The sequence below is a fragment of the Dryas octopetala genome, chromosome 4, assembly GCF_963921425.1.
Source record: "Dryas octopetala chromosome 4, drDryOcto1.1, whole genome shotgun sequence".
Taxonomy (NCBI): Eukaryota; Viridiplantae; Streptophyta; class Magnoliopsida; order Rosales; family Rosaceae; genus Dryas; species Dryas octopetala.
In genome coordinates, this window is record NC_141369.1 from 9,762,958 (window position 1) to 9,784,387 (window position 21,430).

The 21,430-nt window shown below is 36.2% G+C and overlaps 1 protein-coding gene across 2 annotated transcripts; it reads right to left on the reverse strand.

Moving 5' to 3' along the window:
* Positions 1–430: 430 nt before the first annotated feature.
* Positions 431–20,517, reverse strand: SAR1 (SUPPRESSOR OF AUXIN RESISTANCE1). 2 transcript variants are annotated; one of them, XM_086240426.1, is made up of 27 exons: positions 20,223–20,517; positions 20,005–20,137; positions 19,659–19,920; positions 19,386–19,446; positions 18,566–18,723; positions 17,964–18,049; positions 16,638–16,742; positions 16,429–16,526; positions 15,233–15,353; positions 14,588–14,770; positions 14,280–14,472; positions 13,570–14,144; positions 12,128–12,290; positions 11,769–12,043; positions 11,473–11,660; positions 10,181–10,257; positions 9,738–10,090; positions 9,175–9,243; positions 8,760–9,078; positions 5,756–5,881; positions 3,852–3,960; positions 3,694–3,765; positions 3,412–3,547; positions 2,355–2,462; positions 1,933–2,073; positions 1,074–1,247; positions 431–964 (listed from the first exon to the last, which is right to left on the reverse strand). In XM_086240426.1, the coding sequence occupies exons 1-27, from the start codon at positions 20,429–20,431 to the stop codon at positions 923–925; spliced, it is 4,536 nt and encodes a 1,511-aa protein (XP_086096552.1). In that variant the 5' UTR covers positions 20,432–20,517; the 3' UTR covers positions 431–922. The 2 variants fall into 2 exon arrangements, with proteins under 2 accessions (XP_086096552.1, XP_086096550.1); XM_086240424.1 differs by having other exon boundaries at positions 432–964; positions 5,756–5,884.
* Positions 20,518–21,430: the final 913 nt, after the last annotated feature.

Genomic DNA, 21,430 nt, shown 5'->3' on the forward strand with positions numbered 1-21,430 from the left:
TAGTGTAGGGTTTAGAGTTTTGATAAAAATGAGACGTGTGTACAGATGTTGGGTATACATAAGTGTTGGGTATACTTTATGTTAATTGTTTTTTAATTTTAAAATTAAATGTGTGTTCTTAATAATCAATTTGCATTAGAATAAAATTATAAATTAATAATTTATTAAGTTGTTAGAGCTACTAATTAAAAAATTAAGTCCGACTAGCAGCACCCGTGTGTTACAAGCCTGGTATAGGAATAGGATCCAGGTCCTTCGATTATGTTCTTCCTCCTCTAAATCCTATTAAATGGTTACCCATCTTAATTGACTATCTTGCTCAATAGTAAATAAGATGCTAGAGAAAATTTGCGTAAGCAAGACATTCTGATTTATGAAGCTTACTATTGTCTAAAAACAACCCGAAAAAAACTAGCTATGCTCTCCACAACGAAGAATGATTAAGACGTCAGTCATTGTAAAGGGAAACACTGCGAAACTGATAACATCAGCTTCAGTTCCTATCTACTATTCATACTTTATATGTTAAGCATCAAGAAAAAGATATATGGTGTTTCCTTGGACGTTGAATACCTTTGTATTTACCTACCAGAGAAAATGTTCCGATACAAATACAAGCTGAATTTCTAATCAGTCACGTTCGTAAAATCATCTAATAGATTCCCCTTGCAAGTTTCATCATGTAACATGTATATACATGTAGGGGGAGAGAGAGAGGGGATGAAGATTGAAGATACAGATTGTTCTCCCTTTGTAGTGTTTCTCAACCACAGAACACGTAGTGCTCCCTTCTGAATGCCAAGAGACAGCATTTCATACTCTATAATGATTAGCACTGTCTTGTAAGAACCGATGCATATATACTCATCTTCAAGGTTGCATCCAAATTGTCCATCTTGTTAGCTAAATTTGCTGAAATCTCTCAACTAAAAGCAGAAAGTGCATCTTCCGAGTCCACTTTTACCTGAAAACAACAGACATTAAAGGGTGTTACCGTGTTGGGTACTTCAGACACAGCAGCACGGTTACAAAAGTTCATCCAATACGTAGCTGTAGTTGAAAATATAGCTTACCAGTTCAAGATGGCTCAGCAAAGCTCCATGTAATAAGTTTTTGAGCTTGTTACATTGATCTACCATGTGTCCTGAACTGATCAAGTCCTCAAGTTGGCACCAGAGGCGCTGAATTGCCGTGTATGGAAACCAAACAGCAAATGGTCTTTTACGATGGATTATGTCTGCTGGTCTCTGTAGACGAGAACATCTTAAGTTAAAATCCGGCAGAATTCATCAAGGCTAAATTAGACATGCTGTTTGAAGTTTGACCAATATGCAACCACGACCAACAAATATCTAAGATGGATATATCTACTGATATCTCAAAATGAACTATGCCTATTGACATGAATGTCCTACTCTAAAGTTATCTGCAATACTAATGACATGAACTCAACATACACTATTTTTATTTATGCGTCACTTTTGTTTGTCCTATTTCTCATCTAAGGTACTTTATAATCAGTGTCAGCATCCACACTATTTAATGGACCCCTTCTCACTAACTTATTTATATATCATTCTATGTTTCAAAAATCTCAGGTATAAATGTCACATTCCTTGGAAGGCTGTTCTAAGAGCTTGCTACCGTATATGTCCGCATTCTTGTTCAGTTGGGACAAGTCAGTTTTGGAATAAATTTGTAGTTCTTAATGAACATTTCCCTATCAACTCTGTATTTCCATGGTGGATTCCCTTGAGTGGTTAATTTTTTTACTTTTAATAAAACTCTTCTCTCTTCAAAAACACTTTTAAGTGGTGAATTTTCTATATCCCTTGGGTGTAATCTTTGGCAGTGAGTTTCATAGTGTAGGGACAAAACTATTAGCTGAGCAGGAATGCATAAGCTTAAGATAGCAAACAGGGTGCAATTTACCATTGATGAATATGATCCTATGTACTCAAGCAACAGATTTGTAGCTTCTCTATATCGACCATAATCAACATATAGTCGAAACAATAATGCTGGATTTGATTCTTGGCCAGTCATCCCCCAAGTCTTTTCCCTTCTACCATCCTGTCAACAATCAAGTGGATATCAGAAGGCTATCATGTTACAAGAGTAGATTGTTTGAAGCTATCCATATCATCAAAAAGCATATATGAAACCATAGTAAATCAGGAAGGATGGACTAAATAGCATAGATGATATGGAAAGATGGAGGGAGATAGATAGTTCTATGCTATGGAAAGATGGATAGATAGATAGATGAAAATATATAAATTTCGTACAAGGTGGCTTCCCCTTATATTTAGAAAACAACCAAGAGAGTCCAGCTTCTGCCTAGAGAGAGTTACCTTGAACATTTTAACCAGCCAAAGAGGCAATTCGATTTGAGGATCCGTGCGAAGAAGAGTTTCAGCGACAATTAGGGGTAATCGAGCATGGAACACTTTATATCTGTCCTGCATATTATGAATATTTCACAAGGGAAAGATAAGATGAAAGTTACTTATATGCATCAAAAGGGAGAGAGGGTGTGGAAAGGTGAAGAATGAACAAAACTCATGGTAGCTTATATAGAATACTCAAGCATTCTCCTGATCTAATAAAAACATATGTACATGAAATATTTGACAATGGAAAAGGCAGAAGCTCCAGTAAAGGCAGCCTTTCAGCCACATATGTGTTGAGAAAGTAGGAAGAGAATAAGATACATTAATCACAAGTTAACCTAAAATGGTTTAAATAGAGTACAGCACTAATCACAATAGGAACAAAAACATCTAATTTAGGAAGCTATATCACATCCCTAAACTAAATTAGGAACCAAATATTTTTAGAGATCAGAATCCTAATTACAACTTACTTTTATTCTCCAACAACTTGGAAATTAAGAGCAAAACTTCCAAGTAATCTATGATCAGTAGCATATTTGTCTTATTTAAATTTGAGAATTAAATTAGGTGCACTAGTAAAAAAGGAATATTAAAGTTTTTTTTCCCTTTTTGATGCTTTTATGATGCAAATGCAAATATATGATACTTTCATCAAATATAGAGCTTTAAACACATATAAAGATACTCAATCAGATTCAGCCAGAAATTGGGAAAAAAAATAAAAATCATAACATGTCTATGATTATGAAGATAGACTCTTGATGGTTTAAGAGCTAAACATATTATGTCTTCATAGAAATGACATCTACACTATCTAAAATTACATATGGATTTCACTTGTGTCATAAGCCATTTAAATCCCAAATCTGGAGACTATTCTCTTTTACTATTATTTTTCTAAATATCTTTTCTTCTACTATTTAATAAAAGAAGTTGAGAGAAAATATTGGATAACAGAAAGTGGAGGGTTAAGAAGAAGAATATGAAATAGATTAAAGATGCATAAGATACGAACAAGATAAAGCTCAAGAGTTCCCCATTGACTAATTCCCTTGGATTGTTGATTTGTTGAACCCATATCAGGTGAACCATGGACAACTACTTCATCCTTTGATGATGTCAACAGAAGACCATGTGCTCTGGAATCATCCCTGAAACATCATTTAGATTCAGATTTGGCATTTATTAAATCATGTAGCCTTAATGTAGAGTAAAATTAAATTAGTACAAAATCATGATTATGCACATTTTAAAAGTACTGAAGCCAATTGCAAAACAAGGAAAAGACTTATCTTACCCAAACCATGAAGAATCAACTATATGTGGGCAACATTTCAGTGATATAGCAGAGAAAACTCTTTCCAATCCCCTGAACAAAAAGAACTCCAGAATATATTTTATGCATCACAAAGGAAATAAATATTGTTGTGAAAAGACTATAGTATAGACCTATACCTCTTTAACTCTGAACCTTTAAAGAATCTTAAAAGAATTGTAAATGCCATATCATATAAATTTGTCTCGATCAGGAGATCAACCAACTCTAAGGGTGCTTTCTGGGTTCCTGAAAGAAATCAAGAATATATCAAAAATTATAGAAACACAGAAAACAAAAGACAAATAAGAAGTGAAGGGAATGGTTTAATGGAAGAAAGCAAGGCAAACACTTCCCACAATTCTTCCAACCAAACCGTGAGATGTAGACATCAAAATGCTTGTACAAGACAACATAGGACAGCTGGATATAGAGGGTATATTGGTTCTCTCACAAAGAAAGGAGATGGGTAATAAACTAATAACCTAGGAGGGGTTGTGAGAGGTGTTTAAAGGCAATAAGTTGCAACAATCATGAAACAGGGTTGCAGTTAACTTTTAGAAACACAAAACTAAAGCCTTCCAACTATGGATGTTGACAAATGGCAAAGGAAGGACAATTCATGACTGCTGCTAACAGTGTCATGAATAGAACTGTGATCACTAATAACAGTGTCATGATAGTTCTGTAAACAGTAATAGAGGGTGGACTTATGGTTTTGAGCTGCAAGGGCCAGTTCTTTAATAAAGAGAAAACGATGACAGTGGTAAGGTATAAAGCCCACATGATTACCATTGTCCCTTACCTCATTTTTTATTTTTTTGATAAGAAACCCAATTTTCATTACAAGTATGAAAATTACTACACAGGGGACAAGGTGTCCCCTTAACATCCTACACCTAATGAAAGAAATTAACAATCAAAACAAAACAAAAACAGAACTACATGGCCACAGCATTCCAATCACAAAAAATTGCATGAAACGACCAGTCCACAACGATGTCCAGAACCGAACTCTATGCCACAAATGGTCCACCCCCCTGCCTGCGCGCCCCCCCCCCCCCCCCCCCCCCCCCTTCTGACACATTCAAAGATTCTTCCATTGCTCTCTATCCAAGCCACCCAAAAGTTGGTAATACAACACAGCTCCTAGTACCAAACCCCTTTTTTACTCCAAAAAACTTCAACTTTTCACATAATCACTTGTCACAAGAATCTAGAACTGCCCAACTCAAATTAGTTTCTCTCATATCAGCCTTATCCACAAGGAATATACAACAGGGCCATGTAGAAATACATGATTCACACATTCTGCAACTCTTCCGCACATTACACAACATTGAGGAGATAAACACCAGTGAGCAACAACCCAAGCTAGAACTTGTACTTTAGGTCGTACTTTTGCCTTTCAAATTGCTTGAGAGGGATCAAGCATACCCATAACCTCATAAAAAAAACCCAAAAACATTGGTGGCCATATCAATTTGACCATTGGAACAGAGAGTTCCAGCGCCGAAGTACTCTGGCATTTCATTCAAGTTTTTTTCTAAAAGAGATACTAACCTATCATTATACAAAAATGGTATACCAAAATGTGCATACTAAATTTAGTATATGATTTCATAAATTTCAAAATATCAATATAACCGAAAATTCTAACTTAATTTAAGGGTTCTCATGACTATCATAATTTATCAAACTCATACCAAGGGAAATTTATCTCTTCTTTATCCTTCCCTTCCTAATGCTTTAATACCAAATTAAAAAAACGCAAAGAGAGATACTATAAAAGTGAATGATTCAGACTTGTTCTTTTTTATAAAGTATGTATATATGTGTTTATATATAGACATAGGCTCTGTACTCCTTCCTATGTCTTTAAGAATATCCTGCTAGTTACATTCTTTCTGAATTCCAACAGCCTACAAGGTTAATTAGCATAATCTTTGAGAATATCAACCTAAAAGTGAAATTATGGTTTACTGTCATCCAAGGTTAATTGCTTGAAAATGTAATATAAAGAAATAAACACAAAGAATTTTACCACTAAATGTCCATTTGACATGTGCCAGTGAAAGCAAATATTCTGCTGAAGTAAGCAAAAACTCATTCTCAATTTCCTCGATATCAATATAAGATTTCCATGTTTGAGGATGAACACCATTGCTGGCTGCTGCAATAAACATTAAACTTGTCACTGCCTCAAACCATAAGGTGCACAAATGTAAATGTGGACAGAACAAATATTAAATTAGAAATTCCTATATGAGGGATATATTACATGTACATGTGTATGTATGTATCTACAGTCATGATCACTTAATGATCCACATGAAAAATCCATCCAAAAAGGAAAAGTACTTACTGGGATTTCAATATCAACCAAAATCCAACAGTTGGTGAGCATGCATTGTGTCATCAGTAAGTAGAAGATCAAAATTGTGTATATTATTTATCAAATATATATATATATGGTAGTCGTGAGAACAATTAAAGATTGAAGAGTTTTGGTAGTCTCCACAATTAAATATATATAAATGGTAGTCGTCAGCACTTTTGGGAACTATTGAAGGAGGATGTGATGAAGGTGTTTGAAGAGTTTTACAGTAATGGTGTGGTTAATGCAACGACCAATGAGACTTACATCTCCTTGATCCCAAAAAAGTTAGAATCTATTAGCATTAGAGACTTTCGGCCAATAAGCTTGGTGACAAGTTTGTATAAAATAATTGCCAAGGTGTTGTCCTTGAGATTAAGGGAGGTTTTGGGGCATACTATTTCTGTGGCCCAAGGTGCTTTTGTGAAAAATAGGCAGATTCTCAATGGAGTGCTGATCGCTAATGAAGTGGTAGAGGAAACAAGGAAAATGAAGAAAGAAGGTCTAGTTTTCAAGATTTGAAAAAGCTTATGACCATGTGGAGTGGGATTTTGTGGAGTATGTGTTGGATAAGAAAGGTTTCGAGGAAAGATGGAGGAATTGGGTTGGTGGATACTTAAAGTCTGCAAATTTTTCTATTATGATAAATGGGAGACCAAGAGGTAAGTTCAGGGCTTCGAGGGGTTTGAGGCAAGGAGATCCTTTTTCTCCCTTTTTGTTTACACTTGTGGTGGATGTCTTAAGCAGATTGATGGATAAGGCAAAGGGGGCAGGTCTGGTGGAGGGTTTGAAAGTGGGTAGACAAGGGGTTGAAGTCTCACATTTACAGTTTGCAGATGATACAATTTTTTTCCTTTCTGGGGATGTGAATAAATGGGTTAATCTGTTATCAGTTTTGGAGGTGTTTTGTGTAGTTTCAGGATTGAAGATAAACAAAGAGAAATGTATTTTGGTGGGCATTAATTCACAAGAGAGGAAATTAACAGATCTGGCTAGTGGATTGGGTTGTGAGGTGGGGTCATGGCCCTTGAAATATCTTGGCCTTCCTTTGGGGGGCAACCCAAGGGCTCCTGTTTTTTGGGATCCAATTGTGGAAAAAGTGGTGAAAAGGTTGGCGGGTTGGAAAATGGCTTGTTTATCTAGAGGTGGTAGACTGACTCTAATACAATCTGTATTAAGCAGTTTACCAACTTATGATCTATCTTTGTTCAAATACCAATTAAGGTAGCTAAAAGGATGGAGAAGCTGATGAGGGATTTTCTTTGGGGTGATTCAGAAGAAGGGAGGAAAGATCATTTGATTAGGTGGTGTTTAGTTTCGCAATCAAAAGAAAAGGGAGGGTTAGGGTGTTGGAAATCCGGTCCATCGAAACAAAGCTCTTCTTGCGAAATGGTTGTGGCGGTTCCCCATTGAAGGAAATTCTTTGTGGCACATGGTGATTAGAAGCAGATATGGCATTCAAGATAATGGCTGGGATGCGAGGCCTGGGGTATTGGTATCTTCTCGCTGTCCGTGGAAGGACATTTCTCAAGGTTATGAGGAGTTCTTAGAGTGTTGTCAATTTAGGGTGGGAGGGGGGGAGAGAATAAGATTTTGGAAGGATTGCTGGATATCAGAAGTGCCATTATGTTCTGTGTTTGTTCGCTTGAGTCGGCTGGCTTTGAATCTAAACTGTATGGTGGCTAATTTGGTGGTTTTTAATTCTTCGGGAGTAGGTTGAAATCTTGGATTTAGAAGAAATCTTCGTGAAAGAGAGGTTGAGGATTTTGCTGCTCTTTTGGTAGTTTTGGAGAATGCCCAAGTGGTTGATGGATGTCTAGATAAAAGAAGATGGAAGTTGGAGGCTTCTGGGTCCTTCTCTTGCAAATCTTTTTTTTAAGCATCTATGTGAAAAGGGATTTTCAGCTATTTTCGAGCCTGCAAAATTCATTTGGAAGTCGCAGGCCCCTCCTAAAGTCTGTGTTCTGGCATGGATTATTGCTCAGGGGAAGTTAAATACGTGTGATATGCTTCAAAAGAGAAGACCCCATACCAGTTTGTCTCCTCATTGGTGTGCCCTTTGTAGAAAGGAAGCTGAATCTGGGAACCATCTGTTTCTGTATTGTCCTTTTGCTTTGGGCTTATGGGGGTATTTGTTTGAAGCTGCTGGTATCAGCTGGGATAATCCTCAATCAGTATCCGCGTTATTGTGTGAAAAAGATGTTGTGTTTGGGAGGAGGGGTAGGAAGGCAAAGGTCATGTGGTCTTGTGGTGTGATGGCGGTGGTGTGGGTCATTGGTGGGAGAGAAATATAAGAATCTTTGAAGATTTTAAGGGGGATAATGTGGAATGTTCCTGGGACAAAGTGAGATTTTGGGGGTCGTTATGATCCTCAGTTTCTCCAGCTTTCAGATATCTTTCAGTTTCTTTAATTTTGTTGGATTGGAAAGCTGCAGTTGGATAGGGTGGTTTTGAGGTTGTGTGGGTTTGTTTATGTTGGTGGTAATGTGCTTTGTGTGTTTTATCTCGTCCTTTCTTTATTTTTAGTAGCTGCTAGTAGGCTAGTGGACATCTTGTTCACTGCTTGGTTTGTTTGTTCTGTTTGTTTTTGTTTAATGAAAGTTTGTTTCTTATCAAAAAAAAAAAAAAGAACAATTAAAGATATAAATTTATTGGTTGTTGCATTACTTACACTGTTCATCCATTGTTATTTTAGCCTTTTTACTCCGGTACTGCTCATTGTGAAGAGAATTTCTCTCAAGCATAGGATCAATCCAACCATAGGCAGGATGAACAAGATGAAGTGCATTGATAGCAGCAGAGAGCCCATTGAGCATCTCCTTCAGTGCCACTGACGTATGCTGGTAATTTTTCAGAGCTGTTTCAGTTCTCAAACGAGCTGAATATTGGTAGATGTAGCTTGCTGCTCTTCGCCAGTTATGCCGATGCATTTCAAATGCATAAAGCAACTTATATAAGTTTGGCTTCGCTAAAATATCTGAACGCTCTGCCTGCACATTTAATTTAAAGAAAAAAATCACCAGGTTATGAAAATGCAAAAATCTACATTGAAATACAGTATCCAATCAGCCCTAACTAGGTTATACCTTCCAGGCAAGCTCTTGCTCTACCTTCTCTGTAAGACCAATGAAGGGTAGCTGACCACCACAAAGAATCTGCAATAAAAGACAATGGAGGAAAATCTTAAAATAAGACAAACATTTATAAGAGAATTAGCTCCCGTAGTACGTAATTGCAAACTTGTGCTGAAAAAAGAAATCAGTTCCTTGCCACACATTACAGAAAACAGAAAATTCAAATATTTTGTTAAAACAAATGTAACAATGCATAATTTTGCACGCAGGGAACGAGACCTAGTGCCTTGGAAATAAGATATTGATTTGACAATTTTAAATATAACTCAGCATCTTACCTCTGGCATCTGTAAAATTTAGAGAAAATAAGTTTAAGTCACCACCAAAGATATGGTTTCCGTGGATGGCAAAATGGCAATTAATTACCAGATTAACTTAAACTGTTGTCTCTAATTTGGTGAAATCCCATTTTATAATCATAATATATTTATATATAGTTTTCAAGTTAGAAAAGGGAAAAACTGGAAAAGAAAGTTGAAATCAAACAAAGGTAAATTAAGAATTTGATAGAAAACCTTTATGGCACCACGTTCATAAAGAACAAATATCAAACGCCTCAAGCAGATGTACTTGCTCTCCTCATCTGGGTTTGAAATTATTGCACAATATGCATCATAAAAGAGATTAAGATCTAAAGTAAATTTGAAGACATTTGCCCAAAGCCGTCCTTTGATGGTGGATACTGATTCATCAAATGGATCTCTGCCATGGCACTCATCCTTTGCACTAAAAGCTTCCTCAACTTGCTCAAGCGCAGCGAGAGCAAACTGACATGCACCTTCACTAATATTATATTGCTCAAATATATGCATAACCCACTGATAGTAATGGAGCCTCCATGCAGCAGCTGATACGCTACCAGCTGAACCTGAGAAGGTAAAAAGGAAAAGGAAAGAGTTAATAAAAATGGAACAAAACATAAATCATATGTTTAATATATAAAGGTCAATACACTCACTGAAACCAAGATGTGGCAGCCCTGCTTCTTGAGGCAAACTCTGTAAAGCCTGGGATGACCCTTTTCCAGATGAAGCTCTGATTAGGAAAATTAAAAATTTTAGTCTTCATTAGAGAAAGCAAATGAGAATTAGAAAAAAAAAATGGAACACTATTATTCCTAAGTGCAATTGATAGCATTAGTTACACGCGAGCGTTTTTCAGTCAGAACCTTTACTATTTCCTAAGAGTGCACATTATTATTTCACCTTTTTTTTCTGGTTTAACAATAAGCTTTTTCATTAGTACTACGCACCAAGACACTTCGAAGTTAAAAGATTAGTCAGAAGTGTAACATGTATTTTTCATTAATATTGCAGTAAAGCTGTAGACGCAAATGTGAGGAACTAATCAATTCAAAGTTTTTCTTTAATATAGGCACATTCAAGTAAAGGGTAAAAGGATAGCGTAAGTGAAATAACAGTTTAGGAGCAGACCAAGCAGCTGTATATGCTACATTAAAAATTCAAAGATTCTTTCCGGCATTTTTTTTAACTTCCAGATTCTCTACCAATCGATCAGCGGAGGCATGTTAGTATTTCAACTATCGGAAGCACCTTGCTTCGACTGTCTTTTATTCGTATTAGATGATCGGTGGTACCTACTAGAGTGCACGTTTTTGTATGGTTGATGATCCATTGCAAAATGGAATGATATTTGTTTATCTGCATGTTGGTGTAGTTTGTGCAAAGGTGTTTCCCAACTATATGTTTTTGGCATTATTCCATCATGTTGCAAATCTGGGTCAAGTTGCTGCACTTGTTTGGACTATTTGGTGTTGGAGCAAATAAGAAGAGTCCTTTAGCATTGTTCTATCATATTTTCATTTATATTTGTAATGTTTGGAGACAATAATTAGAATTTCTATATAAGTAGAAAAAAATTACATTGTTATGTACCCCTATTGGCACGTGTACCATGTGATAACTCAATTACACAAAATTTCGCACTATCCTTGTTCCAAGAAAGCTCAAATTCAATCTTCCCAAAATTTCGTATTTCTTGGCAAGAGATGTACTTATCTCAAATGTTTTATTCTCTAGGAAAAATTGAAAATCGCCTTAGATGAATAATTTTGAACAACTTAAGTATCTTCAGGAAAAGATATAAAAAAAATTAAAAAGAAAAAAGCATCACTTCAAGTGGAAGTTTCACATATTATTTAATTTCTTCAAAAACTCAAATCCAAAGCCACTTTAAGTTTTACTTCCATAGGGAAGGCGATGGGTGAAAAATTTACAGAACATAGAATACCTGAAGAAACAACGAACAGCTTCATAGACTTTCCTCTCTTTCAGCATTCCATGTAATCCACGGCGTGCCTGCGCAAGGAAGCAGCATCCTAAAAGATGATGCAGTATGCACCATCCTCCATCTGTATCTTGAATGCTATGAGATGTCTTCTCCTTTTGTAAATGTGCCTCCACAATAGTGAGTAGGTGCTTTACAGAATATAGAACAATAAGAATAATAATAAGGACATAGTTCAACAAAATATTCTTGAAGAAAAAAAGTTAGGGATTGTAGGAAGCTGGAGGTAGAGAAATAACCTCAACGGCATCATACTGCCCATGCCTTAGAAGGATCAATGCAAGATCCGTTGCACGGCTCAGAAAAGTAAAGGATTCCCCGGTCTGGCCCCAAATGATCCAGCTAGCAAAGTCTCGCATTGAATTAATAATGCCGTGTGCGTTTGGTATGCTTCTTGAAGAAAGATGTCTCAGATCTATGGAGGAACTTCGAATATTTAGTAAGAAAATAAAAGCCAGAGTGAACTCACACTTTCCAAGTTTCTCATTCCATGATCTTCTGCCCGTGTTGCTATCTGAACCATAGAGATTGGATAATCATCAGAACAGTACTCAATCAGAAACATTAGCTACAAAGCATCCAGATAGCATAAACCTACCAATTTGTAACAATGAAAGTTGAGAGCTGAAATCTTCAATTGCAGCTGATTCAGATGGTGTGGTAGCAAAAAAATGTATAAGAAGCCACTCAGAAATAATTTCTTGTATCATTGGAACCAAGTCAAGTTGTATTTTGGATATATCATCATGCAGCATCTGGATCTGCAAGTAATACCCAAAGAAACTTTAACACATAAGAAGTTTAATAGATTGATCAAATTCTTAAGCAAGATGGAGACTCTTATCATGGGAATAAAAAATGTCAAAGATGGCAAAAGAAAAATGCATAGATAACAACCAAACTATTATGGGTAAAGGAAAACTAGAAGTATATGGGTAGAATTAGTGAGGAAGGATATGATTATTAAAGATGAAGTGGAAGGCATGGATTAGAATAAGGCTGAATGGCAGAAAAGAATGAATGCAATCCCAGTTTTTAGGAGAAAGAATCATGCATTTGACCCCATTTTTATATTTTACTTTTTCTTCTTCTTCGGTTTCTCACATCTTGAATTAGAAAACAAGCAACTCCCTTTGTTCTGCTTATTTTGTCCATGAAAGACAGTTCTAACATATTTATATGTATAAAAGATAATCTGAAACGAATGAACTAAACATTTGTTAGGATGATTATTATTTTTTTCTTTTGTTGGAGGGGGGGGGGGGGGAGCTTTTGCAAAGAAACCATTTCTATTCTATGGGAATAAACCATTTTCTGGAACAAGCTCAAGATTTTGACCGCCACCATTGTTCCCCTTCAACAACCAATTTTCCTTTCCACTCACAAGTTGACGCTTAGTGTAGATTACCACAGACTATGATTGGCTGTCAGACAGCCATCAGAGAAACACAATTGGTCATCAAAGGGTCATCAATGACTTTATTCGGTCACCACCTTCGGTTGCAAAAAATTACCTCTCATACCAGTTTGGTAGCAGGAAATTACAATATTATAAAATACTTTTGTGCAAACAAACAACCAACGGAAAATTGCTTGAGACAAGTAATTTTCAATGAATTTTTTCTTCTAGAAAGTTCTCATACATGAGACAAATGGAGCCTAAGTAGGAAAAGTGCAATGAAAAGCACATCAGTCAAGTCCTTGTTTAGCATACAAATCACAAGCATAAAGAAGTTGGTTATCCTATCAGTGGGAACAAATTTTATTCAGATCAACACTAGTGAGAGCAGCCAATTTTACAAGCAGACAAGAAAGGAATGAAAAATGAGTATTAATAGGCACAATAACGTATTGAACTGGACAGACATGATACATGATGCTGCATGCATAGTACACAAACAGGGAACATGCATGTAAACATATACCACTTATTTTATTAAATCGAAAACACAGACTGGAGGTTCTTCTTATTATACTAAAAGAAAAATAATTAAGTGATAGAAAGTAAAAATAAATGAAAACAAATATAAAAAAACTGACCTGCCCACTAATGCTCACTAGATAGCTTACAAACAGAAGAATGTCCACTGCAGACTCAAACATAACCTTCGCAACTTGAGAAGTAGCCTGGACCATGATGGAGGCATTGATATCCATTGATATTTCAGCATCAAATTTTTGTATGACTTTCCGAGGTATGAGAAATTTTAGATAACCCTCAATTACATTTAAAATTCGGCTCCATGAGCCAGATTTTTCATGCAAAGCATGAAGAGATAACAGCATGTCAATAGAAAATTTCCTCAACTGTTTGTGATCTGTCAGGCTTTTCTCCCAAGCAACATCAGGTCCAAGTTCTGATATATGAAGCATTGCTACTGTTGAACTATATCCAGTTTCTAAAATCTTCAATATTCGAGTAGTAATTTCTTCAGTTGAGATAACTGGAGGTGCACTAACGAGTGATTCATAAAATATAGCAGAAGATGGTTTTCCCAATTGTTGGCTGACATTAAGAACACATCTGAGCATTTCAACAAGCACCTCAAATTCAATAGCATCATCAAATAAATCCAACCCATAGCTAACAAGATCGCCAATTTCATCAGAAGAACCTATCAAGCATAAGCATGAGAACCACTTTTAAAAACAGGGAACAAACAATTAAAATAAGAAAAGATTTGTCTCAAAGGAGAGAAAAGAAAATAGATTCAAGTCTACTTCACATAAAGCAAGGATCACAGAGATACCATCAATAACTCGCTCAATATCCTCCAGACAACGAAAAAGAGATACTGAATTCTTTCTGATTATACCAAGCGAGCCCGTGGAGGAATCAACAAGCAAACCACACGGTGCATTGCTCTTGCACCAATTCTGGAAGTAACGAGTACAGAAATTTTTCCAGCAGCAAAATATTGAGGTTGAATTATCAGTGACACCCTAACACAATATACAAAGTTTATCAGTTTGCTACCAACTCAGGGTGATTCCCTCTCTCCTCCGGGGTGTGCGTATGTGTGTGTAAGAGAGAATCAACAGAAAATACAATGAAAACCTCGTGTTCAATCAGGGAAAGAATTTCCTTCTTCAACCCCTCAGCAGTTAAGGACTGGAAATCTGAATCACTCCAATGCCTGTTATAATCCAGCAAAGTTGTGCGCAAAGCAATGTTATGATGAACTCCAGGAAGAAGCAGCCTACGTAAGAAAATAGAAGATACAACTGGTACAATATGATCCTGCAGAAATTTATATCAAGCAAAACATTGTAAGCAACATATTTAACATATAATAGCTTCCAGATTGGCGATTGTTTTATGAACCATTGCACGAGAGACTATGGAGTGGGATTTAGATTGGAGGGCTTCGATTGGTGCCCCATAAATGAAGAAAGTGATAGGCAGCTTGAGAGACCTTTTGACGAGGAAGAAATTAGGAAAGTGGTGCTTGATTGCAGCAGAGACAAGTCCTTGGGTCCAGATGGATTTACTCTGGCTTTGTTTCAGGATTGTTGGGATGTTTTGAAAGAAGATCTGATAAGGGTTTTTCTAGAGTTCTTGTCCACTAAATATGCACTTTGTCGAGAATCAATAAAATTGTTTACAATAAATAAATTATCACAACAGTTCTAAAAGCTCTTGGTAAAGTGGAATTTCAAACAGTTTACAAACAGAAAATTTTAATTCATATAGTCATCATACCTTTGAAGATGAAAATATTGAATGTGTTATCAGAAGAAGGTCATCTGAAGAATGCTCAGAGCTTTGAAACAGCTGATCTGCAACAAAGTCCTCTTGCAAAGCGTAACAACGTGCATCTTCCCTAGAAATGAAATTGCATTTTAAAAAAAAAACAAAAAAGAAAAATTAAATGCATGGACTGAACATTCCTAAATAAACAGAAATAGTTACATAATATTAGTAGGATACACACTTCACACTTGCACACAATGCCACCTTTTTTCTTGTTACAATGGGGGCCAAAACCCAAAGCACAAACAAACTAACAATAAATCTGGGCCTAGACAGGCTTGCCTTATCCTCATCTATATCCCCATTACCAAGATTAGCTGCAAAGCCAGCTACCCAGTCACCTGAGGCCAGACACATTTTTGAAACCCTCAGTTAAAATGTTAAGACTGGTTTATGTAATAGCTTATATAGCATCTCTATCTTTTTTTCTGAAAGGAAACAAATTTACTGATCATTATAAAAATGATACAATAACATAAATCCCTAAAGTTCCTAATCTCCTCCTTACACAGATGCCCACAAAGAAGACCAAAACTTGACCCTCTCCCAAAGTTCCTCCACCCCCCCCCCCCCCCCCTTCTGTAATGTTCGAAAATCCTTCTGTTCCTCTCCATCCAAATGACCCAAATCACAGCCAAAATGCTGCAGCCCCAAGGAACTGTAGACTTTTCTCCTCCACCTAACGCAGTCTTTTTCTCTCAATGAAGATTGACACCCTGCTGCAATCCCCAAAATCACCCCAGCCTCCCTAAGCAACTTATGCCATAAGTTTAAAGCTATTGGACAGTGCACAAAGACATGATCAACACATTCCCACAGCATCTTGAACATTACAATGCACAAGGTAATGTAAGGATTTAGGAGCTGCTTTATAGCAGCTCTCTGAACAACAATAAAGCAGCTCTCTGAACAACAGAATACTCTCATTTGCCTGATAATGTCATTGTAGTTCACCCTTTCCCTCCCTAACAAGAATTTATTTAGAAACAATTAATAGAAAGAGGCGGCCTAGCACACAGGAAGCGCCTAGCACACAGGAAGCACGCAAGAGAGACCAATTAAAGGAAAAGAAAGAAAATGCCACCCTAGGTAAGAATATGATAAAATACAGTCTATTAAAAATTAATAGGCACCCATTGACTTACGTATTGACATTTGTATGCAACAAGTTGTGAAGCACCAACCCATTGTTTTTCAGTATGCATATCTTGTTGGAAGTGATTTTGACATCAATCCATTCAACCTATGACAAAAGCAAATTAGTTGCATTTGGTGTAATTAATATAGTTTCACACAAAAAATAAAAAGACACAGAAATTAAGGAAAGGCAGTCGATGGAGAAAAAATTGTTTACCTCCTCCAAAGGAATGTTTTGTGCTGATGGTTCCAGCAATAAAACAATTTTGTCCCCCAAATTACAATGGAGACTATATGCATAGATCGTCTCCGAGCTAATTTCCTTCATGGTTGGGTCAAGGAATTAATCAGAATAACAGCAAAAAAGGCCAACATAATCTCCGGATTGGGTCACTAATTGCATATAAAAGAATAATGTGATTCTAAAGAAAATATTACTGATTTCTAACTGCAACCCAAAAATGAACGATGGTTAAATATGGAAATGATAAATTTCAAGTAGGTATTTTCTAATGACAGCTTATATTTTTGTGGAGCATATGATGAGCCTCAATTTTTTATTTTTATTTTTGGGGGGAGGGGGGGGGGGGGGGGGGGTGTTGCTGTGGAGCAGTTCTGGTCCTAAAAGTAAACTTGAGGAAATTTGGACTGATTGAGGTAAAGAAAATTGCTGGATTGGCTAATATTTTGGGGTATCAGGTAGGAACACATGCCATGAAATTTGGCTTTTCCTCTTGGGTCTTCTTAATGATGCAATATCAATTAACTGCAAGGATGTTTGTAGTGTTGGAAAAGTTGGATAACTAGCATGGTGGAAGAAACCATGCTTATTAGAAACATGGAAGGGCCAATAACAACAAACGTAAAGGTCAAGGTCGAGAAGTTTATGCAGTGGGACTTATGGCTGGTACCAATGATGAATTAAAACTTCATAATAGGGTGGGAGTGGAGGAACTTTGTGCAAGAATTACATTTTGGTCATCTCTTTGGGCATCTGTAGCTGCAGAACTTAAGGTGTCATTCTCTTCTATTATCTTAGACTGGAAAGCTGCATTGAGTTAATTCCTTAGCTAGATGTTTTGTTTTGCTCAGAGATGTTGTGTGTTGTTTCTGTTCTGTATTATTGAAAGTTTTATACAACTTTCTATCAAGGTTCAGTGTCTTGAAGTGGACTCTTGTCCACTGTTCTTTATGTTAGTGGTTTATAATTAGTAAAATTTCGATTTATCAAAAAGAAATTAATAAAAATTCAATCTTATCAAAAATATAATAATAATAAGCATAGAAGGAGAAAGGGTAACTTTGCAAAAAAAAAACCAACTTTGTTAATATTATTTAACCAGAACACGTGTTTTCTTTATATCTCTATATTACTTTTACAATATTCATTAAGTTTACCCTTGAAGAGAAGTTATAAGAAAACTCTGAGTAACTACAATAAATAGAAATTACAGGCACATATAAAAATACAAAACAGTGAAGATTATGCAGGACATATCAATAGAAAATTTAAAATCTTAACACTTATTTCGTAAATACGTACCGAAGTATGCCTATACAAGATTGCCAAAGGAATTATGCTTGAATCACTGTCAACTTGACCAATCCATAACCTTACCAATGTAGCTCCTGGAAAGGGAACACGTACGCAATCTAAGAATGATTTTGCAGTTTTGAATAAACAAGAAATAATTATATGCTCCAATAAAATAGAGATCCAAAACAGAAACATGTATGCATATCATTGTTCACGCCAAACCCAAATGATATCATTGTCCAAGTTCATGCCAAGCCCAATGAGGTATTGCAGACATTGATTGGATGGCGCAAGCCCAAATCATTGCTAAGATGTATTTCAATCAATTTTATGTGGGAACCATGGTATGATTCTTGGAGGATATTGCTCTTTCATAAAGTGCTTTTTGTATACACATGGAAAAATATGCTAGAATATTTTGTAAGAAGTTCATCCATGTACAAAAATGTTTATATATATGACATATAGGGTTTTATAAATAGAAATTTTTGGTTTGACAGATATCTTTTTTATTAAGAGGTAAATAAGAGGGACTACTCAATGATGGACAACATAAACAAGTAGGTATTAACAATCATATAAAAAATGGTGAAAGTCGCAGTACTTGCCTGCCAGTGTTTGACAGTTCATGTTATGACTAAAGAGCCTGATATGACATGAAAGATCCCATACACGTAATATCCCATCAGAATGAAGCACAAATACAAGTGGTTTTAAATCAACCACAGATATCACCAAGTCCTGCACAGCCCCCACCGTTTTACCCCTGCATTATATGTTCAGCTACCATTTATTGAATCACACAGGGGATAGAAGAGAATAATTTAGAAAAAGAAATACACTAGAATATACAACTATAAATTCTTAGCAAAGAAAAATGTACAACTAAAGTGCTCCTCATGTTTTCTAGTAAACTCTTTTGCTTACTGATCAGAAATGCTACAATACACAACACAACTAGCATTTTAGAAATTGTAACAAAAGATTCTATGTTCAATCCTAAGAGAAGTCACTAGTTAATTCACAGCATTACCTCTTCAAATTTCATTTAACCTATAACATTCCAAACATGAAAATAGAAATAAACAGATAAATGTCATATAATTAGGCCATGCTACACTCATATCATTATGTATAGCACATGAAGCAAAATGCATCCACTCAGCCATGTACATTATTTTAATCCAAAAAAATCAATATAAATGTCATATAATTAGGCCATGCTACACTTATATCTATTCAAATAAGATTTAAAATTCAATTAAACGTTTGTTTATCAAACGCCTGACATTCAATTCTCGTAGACCAGAAGTTTCATCAGCAGGCAAGACACAATTATTAAAAACAACTTACTAACAAATAAAAACAAAGACACAAACTAAATTTTTTTCTCATACATTTTTCTGGTAATGTAGTTAACAGGCGTACCTTGACATGAAACCCCACAAACGACCAATTCCCGGATCATCCCGTAGCTCAACCACAAAACCTATGTAGGAAAGGGAGAAACCATTGGAATTAATGGGGGGCAAAAGAGCAGCATGATATCAAGTCCAGAATACAAACAATTTTATAAGATTGCCATATTGTCAAAGGCAAAACACTAGACTCGTGGAGCTGAAGTGAAACATGCTAAGAGTAATTCAATGACAACAAAGGCACACAAGTCAAGAAGCGTAAAGCAAGAAGAATTGGCAATACCGGGAGCGGCAGGATCAAGTGTGCCAAGTTGGAAGCAAGCAAGGGAGCCGTCATCCCGCCCTACTACAAGACATCCATAGGGCGTTGCTGCAGCACTTGTTATGGGTCCGTAGGCGTGCACATTCCACGCCATAACATCATCCGGTGGGAAAACAGAGCAGGATCCATAAGTAGAAACGGTTCCAAGTCTCAAAAGGTAAGCTACTCCCGAGACGGTCAATGCATAAAGCAAGTAGGGGTGGCTCCTAGAACCCATATCAATCTGCAATGCATACAATGTATGAGCCATTGATCAACTCACGCTGAGAAAAAAATTTAAGAAGTTAAAGTAGAGACTAGAGAGTACTTCATTTTTACAGAGAAAAACCAACGGAGAGAGCGCTTCTGGAAAAGTGATTCGCAACCCGAGTTTCGGGAAGTCTTTGCGAGCACAAAGCTCAAGTAATTCGAGAGCATGAGGAAGGTGCTTGTGGATTCTCCTGTTACAAGAAGAGCCTCAACAAATGAATATATAAAGAAAAATGCACAAATTTTAAATGAGGTAGAGAGAGAGAGATGAAGAACCATATGAGATATGTAGGAGGGTCTCCAATGGCGATTGAAGAAGCGCAATCGTCGGTGAGAGGAGCACAACTAGTAGTAGTAGTAGGAATATCAGTAATCTCGGTAATGGCAGCTGAAGAAGAAGAAGGAAGGGGGAGGTCAATCCATTTCACAGAATCGCTTCCGATAATCGGGACCTCCATGCCTGTCAATGTGGATCGACTTCCCATCTTCTCGTATCAATGACGATAAAACCCTAATCCAGGGGGTTTAGTCTTTTACTTGGTTCACTCTCTACTTCTCTAGTCTCTACTCTCTACTCTCTAGTCCAGGCCTCGGTGCCAGAAGTGTCCTCAACTCAGATTTTAAAAGAGTTTAATAAATTTTAAAATTCATAAAATTCATTAAAATTTAAAAGAATTAGGTGAAATTCTCATGAAATTTGTTATGTGTAAAAAATGCATTCAAATCCATTCAAATCTATCCAAATCCATTAAAATCCTTCACTTAATAAAATTTATGACTTTTTGAAGACACCTGAATTTCATTGGAATCCATTAAAATCTGAGTTGGGGACACCTAAATTTCATTGAAATCCATTAAAATCTAAGTTTGAGACACCTAAATTTCATTGGACTTTTAAAATCCAATAAAATCTAAGTTGGGAACACCCTAAAAAAATAGTCCAAATTTAAAAACTTGTGCAATATAACCAAAAACAGATGTGAATATACTTATTTACCCTTTAATTTTAATCGGATCGCTTTCAAGCCTTTTGGTTCAAATGGGGAAGGCCTCTCTGAACGTTCTGAGCAGAGAGGGAGAGCCAGCCAAATTTTTGTTTAGAGAAATTTGCTAGCACTCACTACTCACATATGCCTTTGCGGTGGAGAATGTGGGAGAGATAGATCATAGAAGTAATTTGCTTGGGTACTGGAAGAAGGTGCGCTGCTTTGGGAGCAGGAAGGCTTTGTGATTTAATTTGAGGGCAATTAAGTCTTGGGAAAAATTTACAAATATGATATATACTTTGATGATTGTTTCATTTTAGAATATTAATTTTTTTTTTTTCGTTCATAAAGGACACATACTTTCATTTTGTGTTAATTAAGAACCATATTTTTTTCAGTTTTTATATCAACTTTGAACCGACGTATGATCCATCAAAACTCCACCAAATTTAGAAAAATTATAAAGATATGCATATCCTCTTTATAACCATATAAAGA